At 42.1% G+C, this 15,665-nt stretch overlaps 1 protein-coding gene across 1 annotated transcript; it reads left to right on the top strand.

The window, feature by feature from the left end:
• Positions 1-296: 296 nt before the first annotated feature.
• On the top strand, positions 297-15,631 carry fam149a (family with sequence similarity 149 member A). The gene is made up of 15 exons (XM_029119221.2): positions 297-578; positions 3,716-3,805; positions 5,202-5,334; positions 7,227-7,369; positions 7,552-7,707; positions 9,069-9,230; positions 9,439-9,638; positions 9,899-10,050; positions 10,391-10,488; positions 10,711-10,983; positions 12,088-12,181; positions 13,256-13,387; positions 14,331-14,409; positions 14,724-14,879; positions 15,230-15,631. The coding sequence occupies exons 1-15, from the start codon at positions 397-399 to the stop codon at positions 15,304-15,306; spliced, it is 2,127 nt and encodes a 708-aa protein (XP_028975054.1). The 5' UTR covers positions 297-396; the 3' UTR covers positions 15,307-15,631.
• The last annotated feature ends 34 nt before the right edge of the window (positions 15,632-15,665 follow it).

The following is a 15,665-nucleotide window of genomic DNA, read 5'->3' as shown; positions in this document are numbered from 1 at the left end:
TAGAATTTATTCTTAAGTCTATTAAGACTTTATGCTTAAATAGCCTTATTTAGTTGGCATGATAGTTGTTCTCTGTAAATGGAAAACGTCAATACATATTTGAGACACATTTTTTGCGTAGACATACATTTTTAATTAATCTTTCTAGTCTGAAAATAAGAAAGTTTTAAAAAGTAACTAATTTAAGTATTGACAGTTTTCATATCAGCCTGGAAAATAGCCTAAACGCTCTTCTCGTATTCCATTTGTAAGTAGCCTAGTTTACCGGTCCCGGATAGCCTATATACCTGGCGCGTCAATAGGTCCCGTGCCATTTGACATTTTAGGGTTGCGCGTCTCTGATTGCCAAACTGACATCAGTTGAAATTCCGGACTAGATTAAATTGAGACCTCTTCATGACGGTCCAGACATCGTCAACGCAGAGAACCGGATCTTCATGCTCCATAACGCATGAACTGTTATTTAAAAGTAATATCTCTAACTCCGAGAAATGGTTGCTTGAGGTAGATCAGACATATCGATGGAGACCGAGCACCAGCAGGCTGCAACCGATACAAAAGAAGGATGACAGGCAACAGTAAGAAATTAAATTGTATTAATCATTACCAGGAGTTGTGCATGATTCAAATATATTTGCTTTCTTGAACTATTGCTGCTAGGCAGCTTCTACCTTGAAACATGTATATTTGTTGTTCAGTGTAAAAGTTGATGAAAGTTGTTATTGGGTTCAAAAAACAGCCCGCCTATATGGAGGTTTAGGAAACGTTCAGTATACTATGAACATGGTAAACGGAAAATGCTCTATCCAAGCAAATCATAATCTTATTTAATTGTTGAGTTACACATGTAGTTGTCTTTCACTTATACACATTTTGGACATTTTTGGAGAAGGAAAGAAAAAAGAGAGAGAGATAGAGAGATGAACATTCCACATTAGTATCCCACCAACCAAGGCTAAAACAAGAGCACTCAATAATTAATTGATTTTCTCCCTAAATGGCATCTTGATATGACTTATTAATATCAGGCGGATGTCAAAGAATCAAGGTGTAGTCTTTCCTTTGGCACAAATGTATCTAATGGCTCCATCTACTACGATTTAGTTACAGCCTAAACACTCACTGGTAATGACATGACAGACTGCTATTTTAACTACTTAATGACCTTTGAAAGGAAATGTAATACAGAGCTTTCTTTTGTATTAAATAATTCAGTTGTGGTCATTGCATGACCATGGATTTAATATAAATAGTATGTCTGCAATAGCCAACTGTAATAATAGCGCGGTTACATTAAGCTCCAAGAGTTGAGTAAATTATATTTTAGTGACCTCTGGTGGAAAGAGTACACTATTACAGAGTCAAACTGTCCAGTGTTCACACAATAAAGGTTCCACAATACAACTCATTAGACTGGGAAAGGCTTTTTCTAAATGACATCAGAGGCAATTGAAATTGACAAAAAACTAGATATGAAGCTGCAGAATGCTCACAGGGCAGGTTATTCAAGGCCTACCATGAAATCACTGTTGTAATGTTGTCACAAAGGCCTGGGAGAGAATTACTCTATTTCAATTAGTTTGGCCTGCCGGCGACCATTCTGCTGCTGAATGTTTGATGAGCCTGAGTTGGCTGGCTGGTGCTGGGGTGGTTGGTGTTTGCTCTTTGATGGAAATGTGAACTGGCTGGGCTGACTGCCCTGCTCTTTGACCTGCTACAACAACTGCGTAAGGCCACCTGTACAGTATCCATCTCTGACTAATTACTTTTTCATTCATTAATTGACACTGGAGATTTTATACCTATATATACACAGTGCCAGTCAAACCTTTGGACATACCTATTCATTCAAGTGTCTTCCTTTAGCTTTACAATTTTCCACATTGTAGAATAATAATGAAGACATCAAAACTTTAAAATAAGCACACAAAAAAAGTGTTAATCAAAATACATTAATATATTTTGTCTCCAATGTGGAAAACAAAAATGTAAGGAATACCTTTCAATCAGTAGGTGCGTCCAGACCTTTAAATAGTACTGTATATACATGTCACTGTTGTAGAGGCTGGACACAGGTGCAGAGACAGAGTTGTAGAAATCCATGTTTTAATATGGTGAAGAGGGAAAAACAAAACAGCAACCGAATGATGTTGAGCAGCATGCACAAGCAGTACCCCACACCGGGTGTGGACAAGGACTTAAAGAGGATCCCCAATTGGAGGCAACGATAAACACCTGCCTCCAAATGGGGAGAACAGAAACCACCTCCAGTTTGGATAAGAATGTCGCCTACATTTCTAAAACGCCAAAAAAAATAACTAAGGTGTTTGTCCCCAGCAGAACAATAGACGTAGACAGGAGGACAGAGGAGAAGAAGAACGGTAAGGGAGAGGAGAGGGAGGGGGGAGGAGAGGGAGGCGAGGAGAGGGAGGGGAGGAGAGGGAGGGGGGGAGGATTCAATGCCTAGACGGAGCAGAGTCTCAACCATCATCACTGCCTACGAGGGTATCAGAGCCATATAGTCAATAAGATGAGGGGGCGTTGGAGCGAGGGGGTGAGAGGGAGAGATGAGGAGGCCGTCACCCTGTGAGAAGCCAGCAGTACCCTGAGGTCTGCTTTGAGCTTTATTGTAGCAGCCAGGGAGTAGAAAAGGCAGGAGAGTAACCGTGGGCTGGAGATGGATGAGTATGAGCGGGGCTGAGAGCAGGGAGTGGACTGCCAGGTCAGAGAATGCAGTAGACCACCCCTGGCGCTTCGGCTGCAGGCCCATCTAGGGAGGGAGAGAGCCTGCTGCTGCTGTTCCCCAGGGTGCCTCCTTCAGTCTGGGGGGGTCCTGTCTAGCTCAGGCCTCCACTTGCTGCTCCGCCCGCTCCACACGGATTACTGTAGACCAGGGGATCACAGCAGGGGTCCAGATTCATTATGAAAGATATGTCATTTTGACATTCCTTCCCTCCCACTCATCCCTAGCCCATTCCGCTGTTTATGTTGTTTAATTATAATTTAATTGGTTTACATGGTGTTTTGCTGCTTGTTTTTCCAGAGATGTAACGGTTCATTGCTCTATGACATAGTAAAATGGCAGATGTTCACTCTTTGTAGTGGAACATGCTGTTTCTATTGCCGTTGTGTACAGACACATTTTACAGGATTCCATCTCACGCTCAGCAGACATTGTATTATCAGAATTGGACAGCGTACAATCACCCGTTATGCATGCTGTTCTCATCTTAGATTACATTGTTTACAAGATAGATTTAAATGGAAATCCAGGGACCGAATGTGCAGGAAACGTGGTTGTGAATATAAACTCTTCATTAAAATGCTTTGATTCAAATATCGCTAACTATATAACCATTTTTATTTCACACATACAACAAAAGATGAAAACAAAGCCTAATTCATCCAGGCCTGTTACTATTGTCGTATTTGTTCTTGTGTCTCGGTCAGTTGGAATTATTTCTGTATGAACCAGCAGGTGGATTGGGGGGGCTGTCAGTGGGAGAAAGCTGGCTGAGTTGCCACGGTAGGGGCCGGGTCAGGGTTTTTGACCAACAGTATCTAATGGTGCTGGGGTCCCTTTAATGGGATGCCTCTTTGACAGTCACACTGACATATCAGATGTGACTGTGTGCTATAGTATGTATATTGTACACCGGATTATCAATTAGTTGTGGTATTAATGTTAACGCTGCCATATTTTCATTTGTTTTAGGAAAAATCTGGTCAGAGAAAGGAGCATTTTCTCAATCCCTTTCCTCTTTACACAAGGTTCTCAAGGAGGACAAATCGCAAGTCAGTTAAGGTACTGTACCTAAAATCAATCATATAAGCCAATTACTTTTTTTTCAATGAGATAAATAGTTAAAAAAAAAATTCAAAGGTAGGTTTAAATAGACTGTAGCTATACATAATACTTAATGACAATAATTATTCTACTATTGATTTATTGAACTTCTATAGTTCTTTTCTGGACACCAAAAAGGCTTTACATACTGTAGTAATAGGGGAAGTGTACCTCAAAATGGAGCAACAACATCCCATGGAGCAACAACATCCCAGCCATGAAGTGGTAGACCATGCGAACTTAAAGTGCTGAAGTGTGTAGTGCATACAAATCTGTTGCATCACTCATCACAGAGTTCTGAACTGCCTCTGGAAGCAACATCAGCACAATAACTTTGCGTTGGGAGCATCACGAAATGGTGATTTGGAAATGGTGACTAGAGGTCAGAGGAGAATGGGCCGACTGATTCAAGCTGATAGAAGAGCAACTTTGACTGAAATAACCACTTGTTACAACCAAGGTATGTAGCAAAGCATTTGTGAAGCCATAACACGCACAACATTGAGGTGGATGGGCTACAATAGCAGAAGACCCCACCGGGTACCACTCATCTCCACTAAAATTGGAAAAAGAGGCTACAATTTGCACGAGCTCACCAAAATTGGACAGTTGAAGACTGGAAGAATGTTGCCTGGTCTGATGAGTCTCGATTTCTGTTGAGACATTCAGATAGTAGAGTCAGAATTTGGCGTAAACACAATGAGAACATGGATCCATCATGCCTTGTTACCACTGTGCAGGCTGGTGGTGGTGGTGTTATGGTGTGGGGGATGTTTTCTTGGCACACTTTAGGCCCCTTAGTGCCAATTGGGCATCGTTTAAATGCCACGGCCTACCTGAGCATTGTTTCTGACCATGTCCATCCCTTTATGACCACCATGTACCCATCCTCTGATGGCTAATTCCAGCAGGATAATGCACCATGTCACAAAGCTCGAATCATTTCAAATTGGTTTCTTGAACATGACAATGAGTTCACTGTACTGAAATGGCCCCCACAGTCACCAGATCTCAACCCAATAGAGCATCTTTGGGATGTGGTGGAACGGGAGCTTCATGCCCTGGATGTGCCTCCCACAAATCTCCATCAACTGCAAGATGCTATCCTATCCATATGGGCCAACATTTCTAAAGAATGCTTTCAGCACCTTGTTGAATCAATGCCATGTAGAATTATGGCAGTTCTGAAGGCGAAAGGGGGTCAAACACAGTATTAGTATGGTGTTCCTAATAATCCTTTAGGTGAGTGTAGGTGTGATGGTGATGGCGATGGTGTCCACATACTTTTGGCTATATAGTGTTGTTCCATTTGGGCTGAAGCCTGTGTATGTCATCTCTGCTTCTGTTCCTTCAGTGAGTCCTCTGTGTCCCAGTCTTCCTGTGGTGGAATGTCTCCTGAGAGTCGTCTAACCTCCTGGTCTGAGACTCAGAGCTGTGCTACAGGCTACTCTACTGAACAGAGCTCCCTCTACTCTTGGAGATATGATGTATGACAGAAAACACACACATAGACACAGAAAATAAATGTGTTGCAGATAATCAAATGACTGTGAACATAAAAATTTATTTTACAGTGGGGAGAACAAGTATTTGATACACTGCCGATTTTACAGGTTTTCCTACTTACAAAGCATGTAGAGGTCTGTCATTTTTATCATAGGTACACTTCAACTGTGAGAGGCGGAATCTAAAACAAAAATCACATTGTATGATTTTTATATAATTATTTTGCATTTAATTGCATGACATAAGTATTTGATCACCTACCAACCAGTAAGAATTCCGGCTCTCACAGACCTGTTAGTTTTTCTTTAAGAAGCCCTCCTGTTCTCCACTCATTACCTGTATTAACTGCACCTGTTTGAACTCGTTACCAGTATAAAAGACACCTGTCCACACGCTCAATCAAACAGACTCCAACCTCTCCACAATGGCCAAGACCAGAGAGCTGTGTAAGGACATCAGGGATAAAATTGTAGACTTGCACAAGGCTGGGATGTGCTACAGGACAATAGGCTAGCAGCTTGGTGAGAAGGCAACAACTGTTGGCGCAATTATTAGAAAATGGAAGAAGTTCAAGATGACAGTCAATCTCCCTCGGTCTGGGGCTCTCGGTCTGCAAGATCTCACCTCGTGGGGCATCAATGATCATGAGGAAGGTGAGGGATCAGCCCAGAACTACACGGCAGGACCTGGTCAACGACCTGAAGAGAGCTGGGACCACAGTCTCCAAGAAAACCATTAGTAACACACTACACCATCATGGATTAAAATCCTGCAGTGCATGCAAGGTCCCCCTGCTCAAGCCAGCGCATGTCCAGGCCCGTCTGAAGTTTGCCAATGACCATCTGGATGATCCAGAGGAGGAATGGGAACGGGCATGTGGTCTGATTAGACAAAAATAGAGCTTTTTGGTCTAAACTCCACTCGCCGTGTTTGGAGGAAGAAGAAGGATGAGTACAACACCAACAACACCATCCCAACCGTGAAGCATGGAGGTGGAAACATCTTTCTTTGGGGATGCTTTTCTGCAAAGGGGACAGGATGGGGCCATGTATCTCGAAATCTTGTCCAACAACCTCCTTCCCTCAGTAAGAGCATTGAAGATGGGTCGTGGCTGGGTCTTCCAGCATGACAACAACCCGAAACACAAAGCCAGGGCAACTAAGGAGTGGCTCCGTAAGAAGCATATCAAGGTCCTGGAGTGGCCTAGCCAGTCTCCAGACCTGAACCCAATAGAAAATCTTTGGAGGGAGCTGAAAGTCTGTATTGCCCAGCGACAGCCCCGAAACCTGAAGGATCTGGAGAAGGTCTGTATGGAGGAGTGGGCCAAAATCCCTGCTGCAGTGTGTGCAAACCTGGTCAAGAACTACAGGAAACATATGATCTCTGTAATTGCAAACAAAGGTTTCTGTACCAAATATTAAATTCTGCTTTTCTGATTTATCAAATACTTATGTCATGCAATAAAATGCAAATTAATTACTTAAAAATCATACAATGTGATTTTCTGGATTTTTGTTTTAGATTCTGTCTCTCACAGTTGAAGAGTACCTATGATAAAATTTACAGAATTACAAACCTGCAAAATCGGCAGTAATGTTCCCCCCACTGTAGGTGTTGGCGTAATGCCAGTAGCATCCGCTAGAGAATGTCCACTCAAAACCGGGATGAATCAGATAACCAGCTTAAGGGGGGTTACATTAAAGGTGTCTATATTCACACATCATCTCATATCCGACCAAGCCAGTATCCTTGGTGGTGGAAATGCTCATTAACTGAGACATTTTTATGTGCATGCACAAATACAGCAGAACATGGCACAGCTTGTCTAGAGAAGTCATGACGGGTTTGTGTGTGTCTGCTGTGGTGTGTCCAGGAGTTTGACAGAGTGAACACCCAGCACGTGCATCAGCTGTTCAGCGATGTGGATGAGCTACTGTACGAAGGCAGGCTGAGCGGCAGCTCCCTGGGACTGCAGAAGGAGTGTCGAGAGTGGAACAGACACTCCCCACACCTCAGGTACACCAACCGCCACGCTGTGTCCCGATGTCAACCCTACGGGCCCTGGTCAAATAGTAGTGTAAGGCATAGGATATAGGGTGCCATTTAGGACGGAGTAATTCATGTCAAAGCATGGAACAGAACCATCGTGCCACTTTCTTAGGTTCACTTACTTTCAAATGTTTGTCTTTCCTTCATAGAATTCTGGGTAATCAGCTGGAGTCACCCATTCAGGAGGGGTTTCAGTTTGTCCTCAGCGGGGCGGTGACCAGCAGCGGGAGAGGGAGTGAAGCGTCGGCCCAGTGTGTGAACAAGAGAGAGAGCTCTGGAGAACAAGACCCGGCCAGCTCACTCAAGTATGCCGTAGCCCCACAACATGACCCTGTAGTGTACGGTCCTTCAGCTTGTCTCCCGTCTATGAAACTGGCACTATGGTTGTTCGTTGAGGTGTGTCGGGACGTATGGAGGTGTGTGTTCAGGTGTAGTGTGTCACTCTATGGCAGGGGGCCAGCTAAGGCAGACAGAAGGCATAGAGGGAAACCTTTAGGGGTTCTTGGAAAACATCGAAGCTGTCTGTCTCCAGGCAATACTAACAGTTTATTCACTAATCAGTTCCTAAGGACAGTTTACCTTAAACACACCTACAGTTTACAACTTTATAACTTGTTTATTTTGGATTTAAACAGGGCTCAAGCCAGACTATTGGCCTGTGTGAAATACCTGGAGTGTACACACAGCATGTAATACACATAGCCATCAGAATCTATAACGGAAAACATGGTAGAACTCTTAACACTTTAAAGGAAAGTGTTTGACCACTGCTTCACCTGGGAGCCTTATTTCAAAGTCAAATGCGACTGATGTATTGTCGTTATTTACGTGTGGACAACTGGTCTATTTGTATACGTTAATACATTAATATCAAGGGGTGGAACAGGGTGGTAACCACCAGAAACCTGTTCTGGCTGGCATGCCAGCGCTCACCTGCGCTGTCTAGAATACTTAATTACTGTTGTTGTCATGTCCTCCTGCATAATTCAAGTCCATCTAGAGAAGGATATCCATCCAATTAAAAAACAAACAAGCTTGTCTCTAGATTATACCCAGCTGTTCATACATAGTTTGGAGCAGTCTTTGCCATTTCACTGAGCCACAAGATTAAAGTATAATCTCCTTTTACTATTTTCTTGGCCCCATAAGAAGTTGCTTGTATTACAAAATGACAATTACATCATACCTTGATTACATTGAGACAAAATTAAATAATGAGGATTTTATCCCACAGTTGAATCACCTTTGCTGTAAAATATTTGTATACAACCATAAATCTCATAAATAGATCTTAAGGGTATGATAAAGAATTGTTGTTGGGTAGATCTCAACAATTATTTTGGGTGACTTGCTACTTGCCAATTAAGTCAGTAATGATGCATGTTCTACAATGATTAATATCAGTGTTAGCTTGCCACTTTACAGAAATATATCATTTTTGTAATACAATTATAGAGATCTTCTCAGCAGTCATACATCAGCACTTTTCTAAAGCACTTATTGCAAACCCTTATTGCAGAGGGCACAGGGCAGCAGCTAAACTGATTAATTGTGATACAGTAACTGGACTGTTTCAAATGGGGTCACAGAAACATTGCCCATTACAGGTAACATATCAAACAACTGTCTGAAGCAGGTACAATCATATTCTCCCTCACTCCTGCAGGTTATGTGTTGAAGGCTGTGGTCTTTGCCCAACTCCATCCAGTTTACAGGAGGCCCGCACTCCCACCAGCCCTCTGTGTAAACACTCCTCCCTTCAACAAGAAGAGGTCTACGAAGAAGAGGGAAAGATAGAGGAATATCTAGCCTATGATGCCAAAGACCTGTAAAGCATTTTAGCTTTATTTTGTCAGTCAGCATAAAAAAAAATTCAAGAGTGTGTGGGAGTAGTATGCAATGTCTCTTGTAAAGTCTCAAGTCACAAAGTCTGACTCTTGAGGCCTATGAAACGGGTCTGTATTTAAGTCCAAGCATTCTAACAACAGGTAAAAAAAGTGAAACATAGGTGATATCTGCGTTGTCCCCCCCCCCAGGGAGGACGAGTGGGCGGACCAGAGAGGAGCCAGGAGGTCTGTTGGGGCAGGGGCAGCAGGGACACCTGGGGTTCCTCCTGTGTCTGCCCATGCCTGCATCAGGGACGCCGTGGCAGACGAGGCCTTTGATGATGTGTGGAGGGGGGTGGTGCTCTCCCTTGGGGAGCTCCTTCAGAAACACTGGCAGAAACAGACCTCTGGTCCGTCTATCTACAAACTACTGTACTACACAGCTACCATAAAACTGTGTACATACACGAATACCAATGATGAAATGCCTATTACACACAGCAGAAGTGGCCAGTATTATCTGTCAGGGACAGATTCATAGTAAAGGTTCCAATTCTGTAACGACGTGTCTATTATTACTAATGCTTCTCATGCTATGTTACGTACCTAATTATGTGGCCTGAAGAAATTCTGGATCCTAGTTTTGAGAGCAGTGTTTTGTTTGTCACAGATGGATCTGGTCACAGAGCTACGTTGGAGGCTCTTGGCAGCGTCCTGAGTGATCCTTCTCATGTCAACAGTAAATGGCAGAGTGTCCCTCTCTCCAGAAGCTCCAACACACGCAGCCTGTTGCTTGTGTCCAACGGTTGCCCAAGTATACAGGTATGCCCAAGTACACAGGTCTGCCCCAGTACACAGGTCTGCCCCAGTACACAGGTCTGCCCCAGTACACAGGTCTGCCCCAGTACACAGGTCTGCCCCAGTACACAGGTCTGCCCCAGTACACAGGTCTGCCCCAGTACACAGGTCTGCCCCAGTACACAGGTCTGCCCCCCACCAAAACAGATCAGCTGCTGCCAACGTGTCTCCAAAAGAAGCTGCTTTCACTTTTTTGCAACAACAGCATCCTAATGAATTAAAATGTATCTCAGTATTATTATGCAGGAAGAGCCGTGGTCCTATTTAAACAGGGCTTAAGTGATATTTGTTTACTCTTTTCTAGGCCTCTCAGGTACCTAATGCCTTTAATTTAAATGGTGTTATGACAATCCAAGCTAAGCCTCTTCAGCAAAGACAACAAGGATGTACAGAGAAGTCTAAGTAAGTCTGTCTGAATCCCAGACTAAACACTATTCTGATACTACACAGAGTGCAGTACAAAAGAACAAGGCTCGATTTGGGATGTAGCCTTTTGGTTTAGTTCTGAGATGAGAACAAATATGAATCCCAGCCATAATATAAATTAGATGGAAAAGCAGTTGATACACTTTAAATTGCTTTAATAATTCCATTAATATCACTACTTTGTTGACCTCTCTGTAGTTCTGATCTGGAAGACAGGCCTAACACATTGTGGAATGGCAGAGGTCCAGCCCCCAGGGTGACCCAATCCAGGGCAGCATCTAATACACCCTCCAACAGAGCCCCATGCCCAGCCCAGCGGAGCATTCCCCTGCCCAGGCTCACTGGCTGCTCCAGACCCAGCTCCACCTACAGAACCACCAGGACCAGAGGCAGGGCCCAAAGCTGTCTCAGTCAAAATCAGAGCCACAGTCCCAACGTCCCCTGCCACCAGGTCGTCAGAGGAACCAGACTGTGAGATATCGACTGTGCATTACGTGCCCCTTATTACATTACAGTCATCTAGCGCCACCATTGTACAATCACACCTTAAAAAGGCCAAGATAATTGTGGGCTCACTGGATGTCCTCTTCCCTTGACCTGTTCTTCACACAGAGCAAAGGGATTCATGCCTCTTTCATGTAGAATGTTAGAATGTGCTATAGTCAACGTCTCTTTGCCAATACTACTGACTATTCTGGCTATTTAGCCTCGGTAACTCGATTGAATGAAGGCTTTGTGAATTAAGGCAACAAAAGCTAGAATTGTTTAGGACCATGCCCCATGTCATAGAGTAGAACCAGTAGATAAATGTGTCCATTGCCATTGGCTGGTCCAAGCTCTTGTAGTTTTAACTCATCATGGGTCATGTTGGCTTTGTTCTTGTTTGAGTATAATCGTGTAAAATCAGATGACGGCTGGTATGAGCTCTTGTCTTGTTATTTTGGCTTGGCACCAGAGACGTTGTATTCAAACAATGGAGACGTTTTTTTGTTAGGGTAGTTAAAAGGCGGATTCTGCTGTATCTGCAAAACCGCTAATGTAGCTTGTTTTGGTCATTGAATCGGTTCTGACATTATAAATCACCTGTTCTTTTTTCATGTTTTCCAAAATATTCAAATACTTCACATCTTTTTGTAGCAAATTAGACCAAGTAATTAATCTACAAGTACAAAAACCTGGCAGTACCCATCTAACTGCACATTGTGCCTTTGAGTGCTTACCAATAAGACACTGCCTTATAATAAAAAGTCCCGGGAAGGCACTTTATGATTTCAAAACCCATGCAGTATTGTATGTTGTTCCCTTCCTCAAGAACAGATATGCTCAGATGCACATATGCACATATGCATTTGAATGTTATGTTAAACTAAAGCCTTTGTTTATTGGCAAATCATAATATGTATATGCAAACCAAATACATTGTTTGGACATGTTTATGGTAGAATGTAAATGTTTAGGTCAAATAATGCAGATTTGTTCCAAACTATTGTTAACCATAACATGGTAGGGCTTTTATTTTCCTCGTTAGTACTATAGGACCACAGTGACTGAAGGAAAATCTTCCCCTTTTCTCAGTTCACAACAGAACAACAGGCTCCTCCCTCTCCTACATGCAGACCAGTCAAAGCTGGAGCCCTCTGTTTCCACAGCAGCACCCCAATACATGCAGGTACCAGCAGAACTGATATTGTATTGTCAATATACACTAAGGTTAGTTATGTAAATCCGTCAGTTCTAAATAAAATCCAATTATAGTGAATTATTTTTGCCTGAATGTCATAATGTTCACTAAAGTATTTTTTTCCCAATTCAAGCCTTTGGAGACACACTTTAACAGAGAGATAGAAAGGTGTTTCTGTACACATTCTAACCATCCAAAGCCAGCTCTGAGTCCAGAATGTTTTAAGAAAACTTCTCAGAGAAAATTTAAATGTCTGGTTTTATATCAGAAGCCCAGAATTGAATGTAGTCCAACCCAAAACATCTACAAGTTTTAAACTCAGTAGGAATTTTTAAACATGGTTGACTGTACTGTATGCTGGTACACAAATAATTAATCAAACTCATTTATATTAGACCCATTAGGCCCACTTAAACATGTCATGGCTATTTTAACACATACTAATGGAACATGTGCAAGAACATTAAATGTTAGTTTGATTAGCGCAAAGAATTTAACGACCTAACTTAATTGGGGTTACCTTGCATTTATTTGCCTGGGGTGAGCTAGCAACAAACCATCACTGATACTGGATGAAAGCAGATGTGCGCCTATTTCTTTTGGATTATATCCTTTACGTTTAGTAAGTGCTGGTTATCAACAAAGGGAAATCCTGATCTACAGTGGTTCTGAAGCCAAACACGTATAGACCACAGGCGACTGAATGTCTTACCCTTAGAATTAGAATTAGTTAAAACAAAACCGTGTTCTTTAGTTACCACATTGTTTCCCCTTTCAGCTTTGGGCATTTGCTTACACGTAGAAAGCAAATTATTGTTGGCTTGGCTTGACTGACCTTGCAAACATTTCTCCAGTGCAAACAGAAGGTGTGTGCTGATCAATCAATCAATCAAATCTATTTTAATAAAGCCCTTTTTACATCAGCAGCTGTCACAAAGTGCTTTTACAAAACGGCATTAAAAGGCTCTGTAGCCAGATATAAAGGCTCTGCAGCCAACAACAGGATGGTTGTGTAGTTACTGGATACAATCTAGTGAACTTTGACCTCTGTGTGTCTCACAGCACAGGGGGAGGATTTTGCATGCAAGCATGGGTGGACCTGGTACCGTAGCCTTCTCCATCCCTCCACCTTTCAGAGAGCCCACTCTAGTGTTGGAGTCCCTGTCTCGTCCCAACACTACATACACTCTGCGGGTACAACAAACACACACAGACCCACATACACACTCCTATTTAACCTAAACCCTACTTCAAACCCTAGCCTGTAACTCTTAAACCTAACCTTAAACCTGGAAGGGTAAAAGGGAGGTCAGTAATAAGTATTAGGTCAGCTTCCAGGGAAAGAGATACTTCATTGACTAAGACAGGAACAGACATAAACACCATAGCAAGCAGACAAGAATTACTTGATACTGTTCACTGTTCATAACTTTTGGGTCAGAATGCTCTTTGCAATTAGTGGTTACAGAAATCATATATAACATATTATGGAAAGTGTAGAGTAGATAAACAAACCATATTGGTCATTATCCTGGAAGATCAATTACCTCAGCAGTGTTGACATAAGAACAGAGAGAGAAAATGACTCCTCTGATAAGACTGAATGGTTTCTCACAAAGACGAAGTTACCTATTTGAGAACCACCTACAAGATTACCTTGCATTCTGTGATAACACTCAGGTAAAGTCAATGATCATTTGAGCCAACTAACACTGGAACATAAAGTATGAATTATCAAAAATAGTTAAACAGTTGCACGATTATAAAAGCATGACAAATCACTGTATTTTATTGCTATATGTCGGTTGATATGGCAAATCTCTATGTACACAACTCTATTTTTTAAGACATCATTACATTCAATAGCAGCGAAAGCACCAAACTCTTAAAATGACCTCCTTTGACCAACACCTGAGACCCCAAATCCCTAACCTTAACCATAACCTCACTCTAACCTAAACCTAGGTATAACCATACTTCTAACCCTAGGTGTATTTTGATGGTTAGGTGATTATTTTCATTTTTAGATGAGTTACTATAGGTTACATATTACCCCCATTTACCTTTCAGTGTTCCCTACAATAAAGTATACCTTTTCTTTCACATGTGACTTTAAAGCAGCTCTATGTTTTTCTAGTCAGACACGCCCATGAAGCGGTCATTCACTCCCATGGACCTGACCTGCCATGTGAGGACGGGTAGAGGACCCTACCCAGGTTACACCGAAACTACTGTTTTTCTCACTTGTTTTAGTCGATAAGTGACAAGACTGGTTTAAGTGCTGGCGATTATATTATGTATTATGTTATCTTAAACATGTTATGTTTTGACTAACCAAGACAGTTGTTTTATTCAGTGGTGAATACATATGTTATCATCAGCCTTTGATTAAGTAAAAGGTGGAGGCATGTGTCATCCGCCCTAGTTGAAACAAGTGCACTAAATAGGGATTAGGGTGTAAGGGCGGATTAACTCCTGTGCCAGGGTTAGACAGGCTTGTCATCATAATGCCTCACTTCTGGTCTCCTAGGTGACCGTGCTCTGATTGGAGTGACTGGCTATGGTGTTGGAATCAATGGCTCTGCCTCCAGTGACCTTTCTGAAAACGTTACGGTATCGAGAAGACTCCAGCAGCTGCCATCTTCCTCCACAGTGGGAGAGGGCAGAAAAGGACCCCTGCTTTTAGGTAAATACTGTACCCCGCCAATGTCCAGGGGATGTGGCAAAACCTCAGGGTTCAGGAGACATCCTACCGTCTTATTTTTGTTTGTGGGTTATATAAGGAAAAGGTACATTTATTAGAAATTAGTAATGTTATCAGGATGAAGGGGAAGACTGCTGCATTGTGCAATACACAAGGGAACAGGGGGCTTTCTATGTTAAAATTGATAGAAGATAAATGAGTAGAGGGAGGTGAAGCAACCAGCTGTTTTCAAAGGCATCAGCAGAGGGGATTGAATGGATACAAATATTAGGCAGCACATACACAATGTGTTTAACTTGTACAGTACTAACTGATTTATTAATGTTCTCCAGGTGTCCCTCATCATCATAAAGCGTTTTGTCGATTTCCTGGGAATGTGAAGAAGAGGCTACAAGTGGTGTTGTCATAGCAGAACATTCTAGACAAAAAGCCCAGAATGCATCTGGAATTGATTTAAAAAAAACAGGGAAGATAGGTGCAGGTGGATTGCCATTTGTCTGAATTCATGTCAATGCAATTGTTTTTATCATTACTGTACTTTGATGAATGAAACCATTACATTTCTGCAGATCAATACCATTTTCTTACAACAAATCTTACTACATTCACTGAGGTTAAAAACATTTGCTCAGGACTAAACAACAAACTCATTTTAACTTTCTTTGAGGAATGGTTATTTCTTTATTTATTTTGAAGATATTGTTTTGGGTTATACAATAAATCTTAATTCTGTATCCCTTGTGCTTTCTTTTTGTCTTTAAGTGGGCC

The sequence above is a fragment of the Esox lucius genome, chromosome 4 (genome assembly GCF_011004845.1).
Source record: "Esox lucius isolate fEsoLuc1 chromosome 4, fEsoLuc1.pri, whole genome shotgun sequence".
Taxonomy (NCBI): Eukaryota; Metazoa; Chordata; class Actinopteri; order Esociformes; family Esocidae; genus Esox; species Esox lucius.
This window is presented reverse-complemented; position numbering and strand designations above follow the sequence as displayed.